General features: G+C 48.5%; 1 protein-coding gene across 3 annotated transcripts in view; it reads left to right on the forward strand.

Moving 5' to 3' along the window:
• Positions 1-22,059, forward strand: part of chd6 (chromodomain helicase DNA binding protein 6) — a 58,851-nt gene that overhangs the window by 27,175 nt on the left and 9,617 nt on the right. For 2 of the 3 annotated variants that reach the window (XM_084464209.1, XM_084464208.1), the window contains exons 5-40: positions 907-1,060; positions 1,484-1,633; positions 1,759-1,824; positions 1,989-2,050; positions 2,459-2,576; positions 2,865-2,951; positions 3,224-3,361; positions 3,889-4,010; positions 4,351-4,594; positions 5,094-5,270; positions 5,612-5,755; positions 5,912-6,010; positions 6,468-6,624; positions 7,201-7,411; positions 8,012-8,207; positions 8,364-8,528; positions 8,978-9,157; positions 9,752-9,862; positions 10,173-10,375; positions 11,013-11,093; positions 11,310-11,428; positions 11,964-12,123; positions 12,282-12,371; positions 12,490-12,593; positions 12,878-13,007; positions 13,374-13,698; positions 14,039-14,090; positions 14,260-14,812; positions 14,929-15,137; positions 15,358-15,455; positions 15,579-16,394; positions 16,691-16,942; positions 17,259-17,577; positions 18,705-20,051; positions 20,827-20,978; positions 21,372-21,653. In XM_084464209.1, coding sequence (XP_084320335.1) covers positions 907-1,060; positions 1,484-1,633; positions 1,759-1,824; positions 1,989-2,050; positions 2,459-2,576; positions 2,865-2,951; positions 3,224-3,361; positions 3,889-4,010; positions 4,351-4,594; positions 5,094-5,270; positions 5,612-5,755; positions 5,912-6,010; positions 6,468-6,624; positions 7,201-7,411; positions 8,012-8,207; positions 8,364-8,528; positions 8,978-9,157; positions 9,752-9,862; positions 10,173-10,375; positions 11,013-11,093; positions 11,310-11,428; positions 11,964-12,123; positions 12,282-12,371; positions 12,490-12,593; positions 12,878-13,007; positions 13,374-13,698; positions 14,039-14,090; positions 14,260-14,812; positions 14,929-15,137; positions 15,358-15,455; positions 15,579-16,394; positions 16,691-16,942; positions 17,259-17,577; positions 18,705-20,051; positions 20,827-20,978; positions 21,372-21,653 — 7,873 coding nt within the window. The remainder of the gene's footprint in view (positions 1-906; positions 1,061-1,483; positions 1,634-1,758; positions 1,825-1,988; positions 2,051-2,458; positions 2,577-2,864; positions 2,952-3,223; positions 3,362-3,888; positions 4,011-4,350; positions 4,595-5,093; positions 5,271-5,611; positions 5,756-5,911; positions 6,011-6,467; positions 6,625-7,200; positions 7,412-8,011; positions 8,208-8,363; positions 8,529-8,977; positions 9,158-9,751; positions 9,863-10,172; positions 10,376-11,012; positions 11,094-11,309; positions 11,429-11,963; positions 12,124-12,281; positions 12,372-12,489; positions 12,594-12,877; positions 13,008-13,373; positions 13,699-14,038; positions 14,091-14,259; positions 14,813-14,928; positions 15,138-15,357; positions 15,456-15,578; positions 16,395-16,690; positions 16,943-17,258; positions 17,578-18,704; positions 20,052-20,826; positions 20,979-21,371; positions 21,654-22,059) is intronic. The other variant, XM_084464210.1, reaches the window with a different exon arrangement.

Raw genomic sequence — 22,059 nt, forward strand, 5'->3', positions numbered from 1 at the left:
TATCATTCGTTAGATTTCAGTAGTCAGTTATTATTGTTTACTTATTTCTGCTGGTAATGTTATGTACGATTTTCTTGTGTCTAGTGCATCTGTAATTGCAATATTATTATTGGTTATATTTGTGTGAGCTGTAATAGCTTAAAGAATCTGTACTGTACATAGTGTTTGCCAGCAGTTTTCTTATTTTTGTCTGATCCTGCTAATCAGGTCTCTGAAAATATGTAGTTAGCTTATAAATAAAGGTAAAAGATGTAATCAAACAAAGATTAGAGATGGTTAGGAAGGTTTTGTTTTATAAGGTCAGAGGTTACGTTTGTGTTTTTCCTGTGTTTTATTGGGTCATAGGTGAAGTTTGTGTTTACGCTGCATTTTATACAGCCAAAGGAAAAGTTTGACTTTATGCCGTTTTATAGGGTCATAGGTGAAGTTTTTCGGCGTGCTGTGGTTTATAGGGTCATAGGTGAAGTTTTTGCTCGTGCTGTGTTTTATAGGGTCATAGTTCAAGTATTTGTTTATTTCTGTTTTCTTTGGACCACAGGGGAGTTTATTCATGACGGGAATTACGGAGACTTTTACACTTTTAGCAGTGTAAAAAATGTCTCTCTTTACTGCTCTTCCTCCAGCTTTTTATAAAAAAAATTCTGTAAATTGATCATCTTTTGTTTCAATTATTCTCTCAAGCATGGGACTTTTGTTGTTAAAATATTTATTGTGTTCAGGAGACACTTTCTTTTGCCTTTGACAATGTTACTGCTACCGCTAAGGTTAAGGCTAATGACTCGGCCAAGGTTATACTACTAATACAGCTGACTTCGTCCTCATAACTGAGTGAAGCTACCGCTAACAGAACAGCTGACAGTATGCTCATGTTAATGACTGAGTATGTTTGTGCCCCCCACCTCCCAGAGACCCTGGCGTGGCTCCAGTGGAGAAGAAGAAGAAGGGGAAGAGGAGAAACCAGGAGGTTGTGGTCCCAGAGGGGCCAGAGAGTGATGACGCAGCCTCGGTATCCACCCTGACCCTCGGGGGAGATGACAGCCAGGACCCCCTGGACCACACGGTGAGTGGACATACGAACACGCACATGCAAACCCAGTTCCACTATAAGAATATAGATAACGTTTATTGTTTAATGTAGACTGTATGGAACAGTTGGATAATATAAATGATAAAACTGTTGGTAGGAAAGATCTTATTCCATTCCTCTCTCTCTTCTCTCTGTCACTCTCTCACTCACTTACTCGCTCTCTCTCTCTCTCTCTCTCTCTCTCTCTCTCTCTCTCTCTCTCTCTCTCTCTCTCTCTCTCTCTCTCTCTCTCTCTCTCTAAAATTAACAAAGGGAAACAAATAATGTTTGACTTGCAAATTGTTGTTAATTGACCAAAAGGTAAGATGTCAAGTATTAAAAAAGTTGAAAAAGAAAGCTCCCAGGAATGAGAAAGTAGTCGCGATGTGTAAACCCTGTTTCCTCCCCGTCTGGCAGAAGCGGCGGTCAGGCCGGCAGGTGAAGAGGAGGAAGTATAACGAGGACCTGGACTTCAAGGTGGTGGATGACGACGGAGAGACCATCGCCGTGCTGGGGACAGGACGCATCGGGGCCTTCAACGCCACGGCCCTCGCCTGGCAGGCAGAGGTACTGACACACAGATACATGGACACACACACACACACACGGGTACGGACGCACACACTCTACTGCAAACACATCTGTTTGCCCTGCTAATTCTCTCTCTCGCTCTGTCTCTCTGTCTCTCTCAGGAGCCACCTGAAGACGAGGCAAACATCATTGAGAAAATTCTGACTGTCAGAACAGTGAAGAAGGAGGTAGTGTGTGTGTGTTACCTCCTAGAGGAATTCATTTTGATTGATGCAGCATGTACGACATCCCCATTATTTGGGTTCTGACATCCTCTCTGTCTGTCTTAAATATTTCTCTGTTACGCACCTTTTCACTCTCTCGCTTGCTCTCTCTCTCTCTCTTTCTCTAGGGTGCTTCTTCAGAGGACGTAGAAGATGAGGCAGAGGAGTTTTACGTCAAGTACAGAAACTTGTGAGTCTTTGCCATTTCAGATGACATCAATAAACATCAGTGGACTATAAACATAGTAATAGTATCTCACCTGAAAATGTCAGGCAGGCATTTTTGATGGATTGTGGATTCATGCATACTGATGTGGACATGCACCGTCCAGAGAGTCCAAAAACCATGCATTGGCGTTGACGGCTGAAAACACAATCTTCATATTTCTAATGTTTTCTGATGGTACTCTGATGGTACTTTTCGGTGGCAGTTACTTTTAATACCTGCTAATACTTGGGAATTGAGCTAGCATCCTTATCTCTTACCTAATATCTTACCTGTTAACACCTTGATAGGTTACCCGTCTCTCCATCTGGTCCGATGCCAGTTTTAAGTGTGTGTGTGTGTGTGTGTGTGTGTGTGTGTGTGTCCTGACAGCTCATACATGCACTGTAAGTGGGCCACGCTGGATGAGCTGGAGAAAGACCCACGCATCCACCAGAAGATCAAACGCTTCCGGACCAAGCATGCCCAGATGAAACACCTGTTTATTGAGGTGACACTCGCACCTGAGAAACCACCTAATGCTACCTTAAAATGCCTTTACTGACTACTGTTGCCTGTCTTCGAACCAGGCCTTACACTAGCTTTAATACCTTCACATACAACTGGTACTCGTCTTTAAACCCTACCACTACCTTTTTAATACCTTTACCTACTACTAAACAGTGTATGTTTAATGTTTGCATTCAGATATTGATACAATCGAAAGTGTGTTGTGTTTGCTGTAAATAACTCGGTAGTAATATCTCTCCCTCTCTGTTTCTGTATGTCTGTCTCTTAGCCGGATGAGGATCTATTTAATCCAGACTATATAGAAGTAGACAGAATTCTGGAGGTTGCTATTACCACAGATACCGAGACAGGAGAGGTAAGACACGCATACACACACACACACGCACATACATTATGTCACCCATTAAGATAACTTATAAAAAAAAGTATAAATCACTCACAGTGTATATGACTCTACATCTGTGTCTAATCTATGTAAATATGAAGTGAATGTGTATATAAAAAGGACATGACATATTTACTAACAGGAAGAGACTGTGTGTAAACAGGAAGTGACCCACTACCTGGTGAAGTGGTGCAGTCTGTCTAATGAGGAGTTCTAAACAGGAAGTGACTGTACATTAACAGGAAGTGACCCACTACCTGGTGAAGTGGTGCAGTCTGTCCTATGAGGAGGCTACCTGGGAGCTACAGGAGGACCTGGACGCCTCTAAGATCAAAGAATTTGAGGAGATCCAGAAAATACCTGCTGACCTCCGATACATAGTGAGCACACACACACACACACACACACACACACACACACACACACACACACACACACACACACACACACACACACACACACACACACACACACACACACACACACACACACACAGGGGTGCTCCTAAGAAAAAAATTTTTTGTCCTTTGCAAACACGTGGACACACACATCTGCACACACATCCTTACTCCATTTATAAAGCGCTTTTTGCGACCTGAGCCCATCAGAAGCACTTTACAATTATTGGCTCACATTCGCCCATTCAAACACACATTCTTACATCAACAGCGGTGTCAGTCATGCAAGGCCACAGCCAGCAAGCTGTTGGGTTAAGTGTCTCACTCAGGGACACCTCGACATACAAACCCGCTCTACCTCTTGAGCTACAACCTCACTGCACATCCCGACTGTGTATGTGTTTGCTACTTGTTTGGTATCGTTGTGGAAGTCTGAAAGCGAAGCATCTCCTGATCAGTGTCCAGTGCTTGTGGCTGTATTGATGTGCCCCTGACCCCGCCTTGTGTAGGAGCGACCCCTCCCTGATAAGTGGCAGAAGCTGGAGCACTCCAAAGCCTACCGCGGGGCCAACCAGCTCCGAGAATACCAGCTAGAGGGCATGAACTGGCTGCTCTTCAACTGGTACCACCGGTACGCTACACACACACACACACACACACACACATGCACATACCCATGCACGCACGCACAGACTGATTGATTTAGACTGCATTCATATACATATGCGCACACTAGGACATAGAAATAACTTGACTCTTGACTCTCTTTCTATCTTGAGAGAGAGAGAGGCAGGACAAAAACAAATTTGCATATTGCGAAAGTATAACAATATTATGTAGAAAACAGTGAATAAAATGAAAACAACAACAGAGCGCTGGTGATGAAAATAGCGACACCAATGAGATGAATGATCACACAGAACAATCAAATCAGAAGGCTGTCTCACAGTGCTACATGTTTTTCACAACAGGAAGAACTGCATCCTGGCCGACGAGATGGGTCTGGGGAAGACCATCCAGTCCATCACCTTCCTGTACGAGTTGTTCAGCCTGGGCATCCGCGGGCCCTTCCTGGTCATCGCGCCCCTCTCCACCATCACCAACTGGGAGCGGGAGTTCCGCACGTGGACCCCCCTCAACGCCATCGTCTACCACGGCTCCCAGATCAGCCGGCAGATGATCCTGCAGTACGAGATGTTCTACCGAGACCCCCAGGTAGAGAGTCAAAGAGATGTATAGAAGGGAGGGGAGAGAGAAGAGAGAGAGGGAGCCCCCCCCAAATAGAGACATAGCGGTATAGTGGGGGGGGGGGAGAGAGCGAGAGAGAGAGAGCCCCAGGTGGAGAGATGGTGCAGAGATAAAGTCTGGAATAAGAGACCCCCAGTTAGAGACATAGTGGGGGGAGAGAGAGAGAGGTGGAGAGACGGTTCAGAGATAAAGTCTGGAGAGAGAGAAGGAGAAAGAGACCCCCAGTTAGAGAGACAAAGAGATGTATAGAAGGGAGGGGAGAGAGAGGGAGACCCCCAGATAGAGAGACATAGAGGTATAGTGGGGGGGAGAGAGAGCGAGAGACAGGGGCGGCAGGGAGTGATCATTACTGTTGCATTATTGAGCTCGCATATTTGCACGCAGGTTAATGGTCTCTCTCTCTCTCTCTCTCTCTCTCTCTCTCTCTCTCTCTCTCTCTCTCCTCTCCTCTCCTCTCCTCCCCCAGGGGAACTCTATCCCAGGGGTGCTGAAGTTCCATGGGGTGATCACCACGTTCGAGATGATCATGGCGGACTGCCCTGAGCTGAAGAAGCTCCACTGGCGCTGCGTGGTCATCGACGAGGCCCACCGCCTCAAGAACCGCAACTGTAAGCTGCTGGAGGGCCTGAAGATGATGAACCTGGTGCGTAGCCCACCGCTCGGTCACACAACACACACACATCTCTGTGCTCTGTTGGATGACATGCTTGAGTAGGAGGTGAGATCCAATAGTCCCGCACTAGGGAAACTCACTTGTTACTGCAGTTCAAGAGTCTAAAGGGGAACATCGTGTGTGTGTTTGTGTGCGTGTGCGAACAGCATGTGATCAATGGAATGAACATTCACGTTGTTTTGAACTGTGTTTAGTGGTTCTAATCCTGCATCCAGTGGTTCAAAGCTCTCTTCCAGTGGTTCTGATATGTGTTCTAGTGGTTCTAAGCTGTATTCTAGAGGTAACAGATCCTGTCGCTTGCTTTGCTATAGGAACACAAGGTTCTGCTGACAGGCACTCCTCTGCAGAACTCTGTGGAGGAGCTGTTCAGTCTGCTGAACTTCCTGGAGCCGCTGCAGTTCCCCTCAGAGAGCACCTTCCTGGAGGAGTTTGGGGACCTGAAGACAGAGGAACAGGTCTGTCCTCCACTAGATTATAGAAATAGTAGTATGAAGTATGAAGAGACTTCATAGTATGAAGTCTCTTCATACTAATCTTCTCCCCTGCACAATTTGTTTCACCTCCCTTCTCTCCTCTCTGCTCCTTTCTTATCTCCTCTTGTCTCCTCTCAGGTCAAGAAGCTACAGGCTATCTTGAAGCCCATGATGTTGAGGAGGCTAAAAGATGATGTAGAGAAGAACCTGGCACCTAAAGAAGAGACCATAATAGAGGTATCGATCTGTTTTATCTGCTGATATGACTGATCTGAGGAGGGGTAGAAGTCCCCTGGAACACTGCCTTATTGTGTGTGTGTGTGTGTGTGTGTGTGTGTGTGTGTGTGTGTGTGTGTGTGTGTGTGTGTGTGTGTGTGTGTGTGTGTGTGTGTGTGTGTGTGTGTGTGTGTGTGTGTGTGTGTGTGTGTGTGTGAGATAAGGTGTGTTGGATTTTTGTGTCTATATATATGATGAAGTGCGGTGTGTGTGTGTGCATTGTGTAAGTGACATTCGTGTGTAATGTCCCAACATTTATGTGATGTGTGTTTGCACATTATATCAAATGTATTGATAAGATGCAGTCTTAACCTTTCTGGGTGATTGACAGTCATACAGTGTAGTACTACATGATCCCTGGAGGCTGGTTGCCAGCGTTGTTTTAACAGCCGGTGTGTTGCGGTGCTGCCCCCTGCAGGTGGAGCTGACCAACATGCAGAAGAAATACTACCGGGCCATCCTGGAGAAGAACTTCTCCTTCCTGTCTAAAGGTGCCAACCAGCACAACATGCCCAACCTCATCAACACCATGATGGAGCTACGCAAGTGCTGCAACCACCCCTACCTCATCACAGGTACACACGCACACACACCCTGTCCTCTCAGCTACACGCACACACACAACCCATTTACATTTACATTTAGGGCATTTAGCAGACGCTTTTATCCAAAGCGACTTACAAGTACATTTGTCATAAGAAGTGAAATTATATATCGCTGTCGGTACAGTAAAGATGTTCATAGAACCAAGCAAGTACTAACAATCGCTAGGCTAACCCATTCTCCATATACAGCAGTGGTAGCTAGCTACTGCAGATGCTACACAATTTAGTACTATGAATAAATACAATGTACATTAAGTGTGTACATTAAGTGCATACCTCATCACAGGTACACACACACACACACTTCTCCTTCCCTCTCTATATCCTTCTCTATCCTTTTCTCATTCTCTCTCCTTCTCGGTCTCCTTCTCCATCCCTCTATCTCTCCTTCCCTTTCCTTTCCTTTCTCCTCGCCTTCCAATTCTGTATGTGTTTTTTATTTAGGCTGCTGCCTGTCTATGCCAGGTCTCCTTTGAAAATGTATTCCGAAGCTCAACAGGAATCTCCTGGTTGAATACTTGTTCAATGAATGAAATCCCCCTCCAGGAGCGGAGGAGAAGATCCTGGACAGCTTCAGGAAGAGCCACAGCCCGGATGCGTGGGACTTCCAGCTGCAGGCCATGATCCAGGGTGCGGGGAAGCTGGTGCTGATAGACAAGCTGCTGCCCAAGCTGCTGGCCGGGGGGCACAAGGTGCTCGTCTTCTCCCAGATGGTCCGCTGCCTCGACATCCTGGAGGACTACCTCATCCAGAGACGGTGAGCTCCCCAGCACAGAGCTAACCAAGCACTAGCCTCATCCAGAGATGGGGAAAAAAGTAGCACAGAGCTATTTAAGCAAGAGTCTTATCCAGAGACGGTTGTCTAAACAGCAACAAATTTACTAAATTCTACCTTAATCCAGAGACTGTGAGATAACAGCATAATAGCATAGAGCTAAGTTGGCAACTAAACACTAGCCTCATCCCGAGACAGTGAGCTAACTAGTACAGAGCAGTAGGGAGACAAGGGAAGGTAGAGAAGTAGAGGGGAGGGCGGGAGAGCAAATTGCAAATTGAAGGAGAGACCGAAAGCGAGAGAGAGGTGGGGCGTGGAGGAAAAGAGAAAAAGTTGTGTATGTCAGCGTATTGCTTGGTAACATTTTCTAATGAATTTATTCACCCATTAGGGAAGCGAGCACATAGTGTTCTTGACTGTCTGACTGAGTGAGTGTGTGTTTACTGAGTGTGTGTCCCTACTGAAGTGAGTTTAACACTGACAGTGGTCACGTGCATACAAGGGTCTCTCCTTTGCTTTAGAACCTGTTGAGTCGAGAGCGTTTTTTCGCCTGGTGCTGAAACCTCCCCTGCTCTTCCTCAGCTACACGTATGAGCGCATCGACGGGCGCGTGCGCGGGAACCTCCGGCAGGCGGCCATCGACCGGTTCTCCCGGCCAGACTCGGACCGCTTTGTGTTCCTTCTGTGCACGCGGGCAGGGGGGCTGGGAATCAACCTCACCGCCGCAGACACCTGCATCATCTTCGACTCTGACTGGAACCCCCAGAACGACCTGCAGGTACACACGCGCAAACACATACACACACACACACACACACACACACACACACTGTAATACAGACACACACGCAGACCAGAACCGCATGCAGCTTCAGCCCATCAAGGCCTTTTCAGAGTGAGTGTTTAAACTTCCTGTGTTGGCCCCTCCCGTCAGGCTCAGGCGCGCTGCCACCGGATTGGCCAGTCGAAGGCGGTGAAGGTGTATCGGCTGATCACCAGGAACTCGTATGAGAGGGAGATGTTCGATAAGGCCAGCTTGAAACTGGGTCTGGACAAGGCCGTTCTACAGGACATCAACCGCAAAGGCAGCATCAACGGGGTACATCATATCATAATATATATATAATATATATATTGTATTATGTATGAGATATTATATTATATTGGGTGGAACAGTGGTTAGCACTGCTGCCGGACAGCAAGAAGGTTTCAAATCTTTCGAATCGTTTTCGAATACTGTGACCGGGGTGGGGGGTGGGGAGGTGCAATCTTTTACAGGTGGACCATTTATGCTTAATGTCATGCAGACTGTTGCCCTGCAGCCTGATCTATACACTGAGAGTGAATGAAGTTTAGAATTGTTTATACTTTTGTATAATATTTCGCCTTATTAGGCCTAAGCTGTAAAGTGCTTTTGGAATCCCTGATATATGATAACTTTAAAGTCGCAATGTTTAAGATTAAGCCTGGGTCACTGACCACTCCGTCCATACCTGTAAGCGGATGGCTACTATGTGATTATTGACTGTAAGGCCGGCGTGTATCAAGATGCAGCAGTTGTCTAAGCTGGAAGTGGAGGACCTGCTGAGGAAGGGTGCGTACGGAGCCCTGATGGACGACGAGGACGAGGGCTCCAAGTTCTGTGAGGAAGACATTGACCAGATCCTCCAGAGGAGAACCCAGACCATCACCATCGAGTCTGAGGGCAAGGGCTCCACCTTCGCCAAGGTACCCTTCCATCCCACGCCTCGGCTACTGTAGTCTTGGCTGTCAGCTTCTTCACTACCGTCTCCTTAAAAGGGATCAGTCCCGCTCTGCTATTCTCTAGTAGAAGACAGCTTCATGTGTGTGTTTAAAATATAAAGGCGCTCTACAACATCCATTCTTGTTCTGCAGAAAAAATTATGGAAAAGTTTGATCATTGATGAGCTTGGTCGATGATTTACGTCCTCCATCGGTCCAATTTGGGAAAATTAGGAAATGAAGCAGTACTTCCTTAAATTAGAATATAACCCAGTCTGATGTGTTGACATTTAATTGTACAATTAAAACCTCTGATTTACCACCGATGTCCTCCTAAAGCACTTAAAGGGGAGTCGTTCAATAATTAAAAACTCTTAACTACGAGCCACAAATAAACATGGCTGGCAAGTTCAGTCACCTAGCTGTGATGAAATCCCAGAGGACCAATCATATTCCGCCTATGTTCTGTTCTATTTACCTGTTGTGACTTGGCAATAATGTCAGGTGTTAGATAACAGAAGTAGGATGCACTCTGATGGTGGTCTGCTCTCTCTCTCCCCCCGGCCCACGTGCCTACAGGCCAGTTTTGTGTCTTCTGGGAACAGGACAGACATCTCCCTTGACGACCCCAACTTCTGGGCCAAGTGGGCCAAGATTGCGGAGTTGGAGATAGACTCCAAATCCGAGAAGGTAGGGGTGAATACATTACTCACTTCTCTCTTCTGTCTCTTTTCTGCTTGCTGTGTTTCCCCTCCATTTCTCAAACTAAATAGTTTTTATTTGCGTCTGTTTTATTTGTTTTTAAATGATCCCATATTGTTTATATTGTCTCTCCCTCAGTCTCATTCATTCTTAAGCTATCTCTCTCCCTGTCTCTTCCAGTCTCTCATTGTTCCTCTCGCTGATCTTGCTTTCTCACTCACTCACTCTCACTCCTTCCGTATCCCTCCCCGCCTCCCTGACCACCCCCTCCTCCCTTTAACCCCCCCCCCCCCCCCAGGAGTCTCTGGTCATCGACACCCCTCGGGTGAGAAAGCAGACCCGCCATTACAACTCGTTTGAGGACGACGAGCTGATGGAGTTCTCTGAGCTGGACAGCGACTCAGAGGAACGGCCCAGTCGCTCGCGCCGGCTGGGCGAGCGAGCACGACGCTACCTCCGCGCAGAGTGCTTCCGGGTTGAGAAGAATCTGCTCATCTTCGGGTAGGCATGCCTTGGACCCCCATGGACCCCAGGGGTTCACTCACTCTATCCGAGATACAAGATTTGTCCAAAATGTGCGAGGCGACGCCCTGGACTGAACTGGCTGCAAGCTAGGCTTAGAGCTAGATTGGTTTTAAGCTTGGAGCTAGTCCACGGAAAAGACTGGGCTAAGAGCTAGGCTAAGAGTTAGACCAAGCTAGGCTAAATGCTTAGCTGAGAGCTAGGCAAGGAGCTAGGCTAAGAGCTATTCAACTCGTGAAGCAGACAGCAGGCTGTCTCACCTCAGTTGCCCATGACATGATATTTAGATACAGGTGGCAATAATAGGCACTCCTGCTCACAGCCTATAATAATTCTCAACAGTTCAGTTGTGTAGTATTGCTCTTGTAGGTAAATGGAGGTTTTTGTGGTACTAAACAAGGGTACTAAAACAAGGGTGACAAAGCTTAATCTGAGGTTGAAAGAGAATCCAATGTTTTGATTGGATAATAATAAATGCGGCCTACTGGTAACAGCTAGTTCAATACATGTGTACCAATTAAAAATATTTTTTGGGAAACATATGAATATATAATATATCTCTCTTCCTCCATGTATTTCCCTCTCCCCCTCTCTCTATCCCCTCTCTCCCCCCCAGTTGGGGGAGGTGGAAGGACATCTTGAACCACGGTCGGTTTAAGTGGCACCTGACAGAGAACGACATGGAGGCTGTCTGCAGGTAAGATGACAGACCTGTGTAATATTGTGTGTGTGATACTTGCGTTGTTGATTTTCGGGGTGCATGATACAGATGTTGTTGATGTGTGTGTGATACTGAGGCTGTTGACTATACTGTATATTCATAAGGTTGTTGATTGTCAGGATGTATGTTTTTATTTTTTTGACACCACAGAGAGACTGTGTTAAACTAATATTGTGTATGTGTGTGTTAAAGGGCTCTGCTGGTGTACTGCCTGAGACACTACAAAGGAGACGACAAGATCAAGAGCTTCATCTGGGACCTGATCACCCCCAGCAAGGAGGGTCAGGACCAGGCCTTGATCAACCACTCTGGTTAGCCTGGCCTATTCCTAACCCTAATCCCTCAGCCCCCAGCTAAACCACTCTGTTCAGCCTAGCTCCTAACCCTAACACCTAACCCTTATCCCTCAGCCCCCAGCTAAACCACTCTGTTCAGCCTAGCTCCTAACCCTAACACCTAACCCTTATCCCTCAGCCCCAGCTACACCACTCTGTTCAGCCTAGCTCCTAACCCTAACACCTAACCCTTATCCCTCAGCCCCCAGCTAAACCACTCTGTTCAGCCTAGCTCCTAACCCTATCACCTAACCCTAACCATAACCCCCCTGCTCAACCACTGTGGTAAGCATAGGTTCTCACGTAATTGACCCACTCTGGTTAGTATAGCTTCTCATAAGCATCTCACTTAATATAACCAGGCCTAACCACTTTCAAGGAGGTGGGCAATCCGCATAGCTGCCCATTTTCTTGTTCTGCTGATTGTTCATTTGCTGTTTTTACTATGGGTATGATCTATACCCGTGATTTGAGTAACACTTCAATTATATTCCGTTTATGATCATAAAAGGTCTGTCTGTGCCAGTCCCCCGTGGCCGAAAGGGCAAGAAGCTGAAGAACCAGCTGAACGCCCCTGAGGTGAAGAGTGCTGATTGGCTGGTCCACTGCAACCCCGAGGTGGTCCTTCAGGACGACAGCTACAAGAAGCACCTCAAACAGCACTGCAACAAGTCAGTACCGCTCACACCATATCACACAACTTCAACCAGTTGTTCACTTCACAAGGCACTCTTTGAACTGAACCAGCGGATCGAGCCCTGCATGACGCTGGATGGATACTGATCCTCCCTCCCTTGTGTTCTTCCTTGTTTCCTTCCTCTCCTCCCAGGGTTCTGCTGAGGGTGCGGATGTTGTACTACCTGAAAGTGGAGGTGCTCGGAGAGGCAGCCAATCAGGCTCTGGAGGGAATCCCTGCCAGGTATGCAGCACCCCTGTTTTAGACTGCACACCTGGTAGAAGAGGTGGCAAACCCAGTGTTTTAGATCGCACACCTGCTGTGGATGCTGTGTATGAACCAAGCGTTGTTGTGTTGTCAGTAAGCTGGAGGTGGCTCTCCCAGACATCGACTACATCGAGATCCCGGCTGGCTGGTGGGACAGAGAGGCAGATAAGTCCCTCCTCATAGGAGTACACAAACACGGTAACTATGATGACTACAACGGTTTAGGCACACCATCACTGTTTCCATGGCAATATAATGGTTTCAACGTTACCAATGAATGGTTTAGAAACAAACATGGTAACTATGACGCCTACAAAGGTTTCGACACAAACACAGTAACTAGTACAACTAAAATGGTTTAGACCTAAACACGGTAACTATGGCTATTGCAGGGGTTTAGACACAAACGGTAACCATTGCATAAAAGGGTTTGATAGGACCACTATAACTATGACAACTAAACTTGTGTGTGTGTGCTCCAGGCTACGAGCGCTACATGGCTATGCGTGTGGACCCTGAGCTGTGCTTCCTGGAGAGGGTGGGCATGCCTGACGCTATGGCGCTATCCGCAGAACACACTGCCGGGGAGGGAGGGGCCGATGCTGCATACAGGTAGAGAATACACACACAGACACTTTGGTGTTTTAAGTTTAAACGATCATATCTAGGCTGTCTCTTACATATTCACTACCTTCTACCCAAGGTGCTTGTTCGGTGTGTGAGCTTAATGGCCTACTCCTTTCCTCCCTTTCTATTCTCCTCCTCTTCTCTTGCTCTTTCCTCCTCTCCTCTTCTTTTCTCCCCTTCTCTCCTTCTCTTCTCCGGCTTTCGCCCTCCACGCCTCTCCTCTTCTCCCCTTCTCTCTTAAATGCTCTGCTTCATCTTCTCCTGGTCTTCCCTCCTCTACTCTCATCTACTTTTCTCCCCTCCTCTCTCCTCTCCTCTCCTCTCTTCTTCTCCTCCTCTCCCACTCCGCAGTGTGTGTAAGAGCGAGGAGTTGAAGGATGAGACGGAGTTGAAGGATGAGACGGAGATGAAGGATGAGACGGAGATGAAGGATGAGACGGAGATGAAGGATGAGACGGAGATCAAGGATGAGACGGAGATCAAGACGGACGGAGGAGAAGAGAGCGAGCAGAGGGAAGAGGGGGAGCAGAGGGCGTACAGGGAAGAGGGGGAGCAGAGGGAGGAGAAGGAAGAGGGGGAGCAGAGGGAGGAGAAGGAAGAGGGGGAGCAGAGGGAGGAGAAGGAAGAGGAAGAACCGAGGGAAGATGTGGAGGAGGAGAGAGAGGAAAGCACCAAGGTGAGAACCAGCATGCCCGCGGACTAACTGTCACTCAAACACACTCACTCCATTTATCTCCATCACACTCACAAAGACTCACTGCATTCATCCATCGCTCTCCCACACCCACGCCATTTATCTCTTTCACTCAGTCATTCCATTTATCTCAACCACACTTTCTCTATCTCCGTGCCTTCCGTGCACTGTTGCGTTCATCATCTTTGTCTCGCTCTTTAATAAACGTATTCATGTGTGCACTTCATTTGGGGAACATAAACTGGTGACTGATATCACATTGTTTAGCTGTAGATGTGAATCAGAGAACGTGAGAGTGAACGTGTTATCTCATGTCCTGCAGGAGGAGACCATCGGCAACACGCTGGAGAAGCCTGACGACACCACAGCACCAGGTGAGACTCATGGGGTCAGAGGTCAGCCTCCACACTGTGACCTCCTTGTGATTGATGTGTTAATGTGTTAATTGATATATTGGTATACATTCATTAGCGTGTTAGTGTTATTAGTTTGCTGTGTCGTACAGGTGTGTTTGTGCTGATGTGCTGTCTTCATGGTTACCAGCTGATTCCGAGACGGCTTGCGAGTCGGGGGTCCTGGACGAAGCCCCGGTGGTCACCACGACAACAGCGGTCACCCTGCCCCCTCCCCTCATTACGGACACTGTGGCGACAGCGTTGGTAATGGCAACGCCTGGAACAGGAAGTGGGACAGGAAGTGGGGTGGCGGAACTGCAACTGGTGCAGGCTGGTCCACGCCCCCCGACATGGCCTGCTGGCCCCGCCCTCACGGCCCGGCTGCGGCGCTTGGTCGCCGCCTACCAGCGCTTCACACTGCGTCGTGAACCCCTCCCCCTCCGCCCCGACTACATGATGCACGACGGCCTGGTCGGCATGACGATGGGAGGCAGTGGGCTCCAGCAGCAGCAGCAGCAGCAGCATCACCACCAACAACAACAACAACAACAACAGCACCAACAATTCCTCCATCAGCACAGCCATCACCCCCACCATGGTGGGGCTGGGGGCCCGTTGGCGTGGCAACTGGGGGAGGAGCTGCGGCGGTGTTCCGTGGTCGCTACGGAGACGGACCCCCTCTTTCTGGAGTGGCAGCGGAGGTAACCAATCAGAACTAGTCTATGGTGTCTGTGTTTCAGGTGGATGTAGGATGGACTTTCTTTGAGATCTTTAATTCAAATCAAAAAAATCTGAAAAGTGTTGGGTATTTTTGTAGGTGGACGCGCCGCGAGCAGGCGGACTTCTACCGCACTGTGTCCTCGTTCGGTGTGGTGTACGACCCCGAGAGGAAGGCGTTTGATTGGTCAACGTTCCGGGCGCTGGCACGGCTGGAGAGGAAGACGGATCAGAGCCTGGAGAGATACTTCAGCTCCTTCGTCAACATGTGCAGGACCGCCTGCAGACTACCGCCCAGGAAGGACGAGGGTGAGACACACACACACACACACACACACACACACACACACACACACACACACACACACACACACACACACACACTATCTGCCACATTTTCATTTCACTCGTTGCATACATCCACACACATGAGTCAACTTATTATTATTTTCTCTCTCTCTGTCCTCTCCCCTTATCTGTTTCTCTTTACCGCGCCTCTCTTCTGACTGTTTCTATGTCTCTCGCCCAGGCCTGATGGATGCAGCAGTGTTTGTGGAGCCGCTGACGGAGGAGAGAGCAGCAAGGACACTGTACCGCATCGAACTGCTCCGCAAAATCAGAGAACAGGTAAGGTCTGGTCAGGTGTGATAGAGAACAGGTAAGGTCTGGTCAGGTGTGATAGAGAACAATGTATGACTATATATATATATATATATATATATATGACTCCCCCCCCCCCGCTCCACCAAGGTCCTGCGCCACCCACTGCTGTCCGCCCGCCTCCAGCTGTGCCGGCCGTCTCTCTACCTCCCCGTGTGGTGGGAGGGCGGGAAACACGACCGGGATCTGCTGATCGGGGCGGCCCGCCACGGCCTTAGCCGCACCGACTACTTCATCCTCAACGACCCCCAGCTGACCTTCCTGGACGCACACCGCAACTACGTGCAGAAGGAGAGCCAGGCCGCCGTCATCGCGGGATACGCCCCCCACCACCACCTCCACGCCGCGGCCCAGCACCACCACCACCACCACCACCACCACCACCACCACCCCGCCGTCTCCTCGTCCTCCTCCTCCACGTCCTCCTCCTCGGCCCACCCGCAGCTGCCGCACCCTCACTGCTGTCTCTATGACTCGGGGCTGGGGTGCCATTCGCCCCAGCCCCCCGAGTACCCCCACCCCCACTCCACACCCCCGCCCGTCCCCTCCCACCCCCACCCCCACCTCCACCCGGCCAACCCCGACGGCCCCCAGGGCTCGGCCTCCCCTGGCCTGGTCATGGTGTCGGGTCCCCGGGCGGACTTCCTGGACTGCCCCCCGCTGGACGACGGGCTGGAGCTGGGCTCGCTGTCGGCTGACGCCCTGCACGGCGGCAAGGCCTCAAAGGAAGCCCTCAACGGCTTCCCCTTCAACTCTGCCGCCGGGGGGCAGAGCATGCTCAACTCGTACGGGCTGGGGGGACCGGACCTGGGCTCCAAGCTGCGTAGCGATGTGTTGGTGGGCCAACAGGGCTCCTCGGAGGAGACGGGCCTGATGGCTCCGTCGGTGGAGCTGGACAGACTGCAGGTGACTCATGTGGTACAATGACCCGAGTGATACATTTTATGTGTTGTATGTTGTATATGTTAAAAAAAGCAAATCTCTCCTGTGGTTTTGAATCTTTCTCCACATCATTCATCATCTATTCATCTGTCCATCCGTATGTTCATCTATCCATTTGACCATCCTTGTGTGCATCCATTAATCTTCCATGGATCTTTATCCATCAATCCGCAATGGATCTCAAACCCCCCAAATCCATCCTTAAAGCCATCCATCTCTCCATGGAGCTAACCCCTGACTAGTCCCCTCCTCCCCCCCAGGCTCCCTGGGACGGGACCGACCACTCCAGCCCGGCCCACCACATGTTCAACGAGGCCGACCCCATCCTGGGCCCTCCTACACTGGAGCCGGGCTTCCTGGAGGAGGACGACGAGGAGGCGCAGGGGCCGGACCCAGGGGGAGAGGAAGGCGGGACTCTGGAGGAGTGCCTGGGCCTCCCGCCCCCGTCCTCCTCTCATCCCTCGGCGGAGGACGCCGTGGAGCCGCTGTCCTCCAGCTACATGCTCTTTAAGGTCAGTCCAACCTGTAGTCTAAATTGAAGCCTGACTTATTGTCCTGACTTATTGTCCTAGAGGTAGACCCACCTCTAGTCCAACATGTAGCCCAACTGGTAGTTAATTGATCTTCTTGGGGTTAATGGTTATGTTTTGATCACATGTCAATGTTTATTTTAGTGTCGTAATGCCCGGTTGTTTATCTAAATGTTTAATTGACCAGGTGTTTCTGTATCTAATTGACCATATATTTCTCTATCTAATTGACCAGGTTTTTCCACTGGGGTTTCTGTATTTAATTGACTAGGTGTTGGGTTTATTTATTTCCATCCAGGACATCGGTGTGAGTGAAGAACCCAGTGCTGACCACACCGACCTCTCAACCAGCCCGCCTCCACCCTACGTCCCACCTCCCCCGCTCTCCCTCTCTGACATCACCGCCCCTGATCCTCACGATAGGCTAGGCCAGTCTGATGTCACCGAGCCCCTAGCAAATCACGACGAGGATGAGGGATCGCGGCAGACAGGGAGTGGAGTGTTTGAATTTGATGATAAGGAGGAGGTGGAGGAGATGGATACGGACGACCTGGATCAGAACTTGGACCCAACAGAGGACCAGGTGCTGGGACAAGGAGAGTCCAGCACAGACCAAGGTGGGTCACCCAGAAAAAGGAGTTAGTGGTCTCCGTTTGGACATTTGTCATTTTAGGAGATACTTTTATCCATTCATTGGATTCATTGGAGGAATGCAGCACTAGACTATGCTTAACTGCTACCACCCTACAATCTACTAACAGTCTTTCCATTAATACTTATCTCTTTTCTATCCTTATTTATTTTTCATCAGACAGTCTTTACCTTAGAACCTCTAGCATAAAAATATTTATTTGTTGCTTTGGATAAAGTGTAAAAGGTCTTCTCCTAACCATATTGCTTGTAGTTATATTATGGTAGTAACTAGTCACACACAGTGTTTGTAATAACGCTGTTTAAAATAACGGCGTTAGGTAACAACATAATTTTTTCAGTAACGGGTAATCTAACTAATTACTGTTTCCGTTGTTACAACGACGTTACCGTTACTGACCGTTAAATGCGGTGCGTTACTATGAATTGATTGAATAAACTGCGTAATCCGAACACACCCCTGGCTGCACACACAAACTGCTAGTGAGGAGACCGGCTGGTTTAACAACGAGATAAGCAATTATGATTGGCTAAGGCTGAGTCATGTTTCATGGTAGCCAATTGGAGCCAGTGTTTTTACACACAAGCCAGTATACGTGTGCCACACGCACACACAAACACAAACACCAAACAGATTAGATGAAGCAGTAGAAATGGCGAGTCCGGAGCAATCCGATGAAAAGTTGTAATTTTCAAGGTGGAGATATAAGCACTAATTCATTGAGGTCAAAGGCAAGAACGTGCATGTAAAGTGTACATTATGTCCAGGAGCGAAGACTTTGTTGACGCATCTAATTAAGCATCTCACAATGACACACGCATCTATAAAGCTACTTTTTTTTTTACAGTAACGCAAATAAGTACTTTCCCTGGTAATTCAGTTACTAACTCTGTTACTTTTTGGAACAAGTAGTGAGCAACTATAACTAATTACTTTTTAAAAGTAACGTTCCCAACACTGGTCACACATAATATTAATCAAATAATATATATCAAATAAGTCATGTCATTAGCCCATGTCAGACTAATCAAACCATCGGACAATAAGAAGGAAAAGCTGTTCTCAATCCTGACTTCTCCTTTGTGTCTCCAGCTGATGACCTAGGCCTTCTGGATGGACCCTCCCTGGTTGGTGGCCCTATCATCGCCATGACCCCAGAACCAGACATGGAAGCCGGGGAAGAGGACAGCATGGAGACCCCACCCCAACCATCTCCTGACCTCCTGGAGCCACCTTGTTCCGGGGAGGACCTGGAGAACGTGGCCCAGGAGGAGCACCAATCCCTGGGGAGGCTGGAGCTGAAGACAGCGGGTGATCCAATAGAGGAAGAGGAGAAGCAGCAGCAGGAGGAGGAGGAGGTGTTGGATGGACTGGGGCTTTGCCACAGAATCGAACAGAACGGAATGGATGGATGTTCACAGGACATTCCATCAGCAGACCTCCCACTCATGGGAGGAATGCCAGAAGGTTCTAGAGTAGAAAGGACTCCCAGGACCCCAGAAGTTCCGGACGACGATAACCTGGACCAAGCAATTTCTCTCCCACCCAACTCTGCGTTGTCGCCCTGCGATCATGATGCAGAAGTTGTTACCGGGCAACCGGAGCCACACAAAGGAGAGCTGCAACAAAACCTTTACGCTGCACAATCCATCATCCACTGGTCCACCTCTGATTCGTCCCCGACCGATCTGTCTATGTCGGCCTTCGAGAGAAACGAGAAAGCAGGGTTCCAGCAGTCTCAACATGGAGTTGTAGACCAGGATGACATGGCCAACTCCAGGAGGATCTCTGAGGACAAACCTGGTCAGCTGGGACTCGATGGGAAAATCTCCCCGTGGCAGGAGGACAGCAAACCGCACCTGGTGGGCCGACCCATCAAGGAGGAGACCAAGGTGGAGGCGATGGAGGAGGAAGAGGAGGAGTTACCTTTGTATCCACACAATGCTCCAGACGTCAAGCCCTCCAATCTCTTCGGATACACCGTCAAGACTGAGGGTCTGGTGCCCAAAACGGAGCAGTTTGAGTTCTCGGTGAAACCGGAAGAGATGGAGTCCAAGTCTGAAGATCTGAGCTTCTCCACCAAACCCGAGAACCATCTTCAATTCGCCTCATATGGCGCTGGAATAAAGTCAGAGTCAAAGCCAGGTAGCGTGGACTTGGTTGGGTATCCAAACTGTAATGAACTGAAGCCCGAGACCAAAATAGAAGGTCTTGAGTTTGACGGCTACCCAGACAGCTCTGAGATCAAGCCTGAACCCAAGCCTGAAGGGGTTGGGTTCACAGCCTACCCGGACACGAAGGTGGAGACCAAGAGGGAGTTTCTGGAGGCTGACAGCACGGTACAGACCCACAAGCTGGAGCAGGGGGAGGGGCTGGCTGAAGCCCCTGAAAGCCTACAGGTCAAAGTTCAGATGAAGGAGGAGAGGCCAAAAACACCAGGTACTGTCCGCATGGAGTCAAGAAGTTTTGAGAAAATTATGTCCTGAAAATGTTGTCCTTTACTTCACTAAATACCCTCCAAATACAGTGCTTTGGTAAAAACAAGTTTTCCATTAGTCACAATAACATTCAGGTCAACAGACCTTGCGTTCCTCTAAAATGTAACATTGTGACCTGGTGTTTCGATATTGCGATGAAAGCATCTTCTGGCTCAGTGTCTAGATGTCCTTTAGCAACCCCTAACTCCATACCAACTCGATGTCCCCCTTGTGAATTTTGATTGATTGCTCCCTAGATTGCAATACTTTCCTCGGGTGCGGCGATTGTTTATTTAATTTGGCAGACTGCGTGCACTTTGTTCATCATGAACTGAAGCTTCCTCCTCCGAGTGCTGATTGGTCCTATCATACCTCCCCTGTGTGCTGCTGATTAGTCCTAGCATTTTCACAAGTTTGAAAAAGGCTTTCAACCGGTTTAAGGCCAAGTCAATCTGTAGAGAGGAACTTGGGAGATCGGGATGGTCTCATGAAGCTCGAATGAACGTGTGAAAGACAGTTGAGGTGTTGAGTGATGTGACAGAAGCCTTGATGTTTGATTGTGTGTGAGGTTGTTTGTGTTTGACTCCCAGGCGAAAGGTTCTGGGTTCAAACCCACTGTCCGCAGTCCAACATTCAGGCATCCTAGGACAAGATGCACTTATGCACTTTGGATAAATGCGTCTGCTAAATCACAAACCCAAATAACCTGGTGTACCGCGTGTGTTACTCTGGTCCAGTGTCTGTGGTGGAGTCCTACCCGCCCAGCCCTCGCTTTGCCTCGTCCCTCGCCATGTGTGAGCTTCCAGACGGCCTCCATGATGCCCGCGAGCCCACCATTGCCCAGTTGCTGCAGGAGAAAGCCCTCTACTCCTTCTCCGAGTGGCCCAAGGTACCTCCAGATTAAATTGTTCATGAATCCTGATTATATCATGTACATTAATCTAATCCCAGTAGATATCGCTCTTCTCATTCGCAAAGTGGCCTAAGGTAACTCCAGATTAGATTGTAGATGAATCCTGATTATGTTATATACATTAATTTAATCCCAGGAGAAAGCCCTCTTCTCCTTATCCCGTGGCCCAAGGTACCTCCAGATTATATCTGATTATAAATTAGTATTGATTATATTCATATAGATTATACATACTGTATATATTATACATTATATAAAATAACATTCTAACATTCTGACATAACATAAAGGGCTCTAAGGATTAGGTGACTAAAGCAATAAAACTGTATAGAAGGGGCTTAATCAGTGTGATGTTCCACTTCCTGACAGGATCGAGTCATCATCAACCGCCTGGACAGCATCTGTCACGCTGTGCTGAAGGGGAAGTGGCCTTCGTCTAGTCAACAGTATGATTCACCCAGCTCTCTGGCCGCTAACCCCTGCCTGGCCAACAGCCTAGCCCAGCATCATCCTCTCCGGGCTGGCTACCTCCCTACTACAGCCCCCTGCTCCATCTCTGCAGGCCCCACAGGGCCACACCAGGCCCGACTTCAACATCCCAGCCCTGGGTTAGCCTTCTCTATCCCTCCCCCTCTCACCAGACTGCCCAAGGTAAAACCAATAATGATTATAATCAATAATGATCATTAATATGGGAATGACCCCTCCATTCACTGTCTTGTACATATGATTGTATCTCATGTCTGCATAGAAACACATTCTGCCATGTCATTGGTCCATAAGTGTCCAGTCTAGTATTCACTGCTTGCAACAAAAACTATTCACTGCTAGTTTACTTCTATGAGCTAATTTTGATTAGCCAGCCTCCTTGATTAGCAAATTGACATGAACTAACTCAGAGCAAATGTTGATAAATTTACCTACATTAAACTGAGTTTAGCTAGCCTAGATTAGCTAACCATAATAAACAAATCGACATTAGAAAATCTGTATTAATAAACTAGATAAACAATCGTATCTTTAATTACGTTAGCAAACCTTTGTTAGCAAGCATACG

This window comes from Micromesistius poutassou (genome assembly GCF_964030765.1).
Source record: "Micromesistius poutassou genome assembly, chromosome: 2".
Taxonomy (NCBI): Eukaryota; Metazoa; Chordata; class Actinopteri; order Gadiformes; family Gadidae; genus Micromesistius; species Micromesistius poutassou.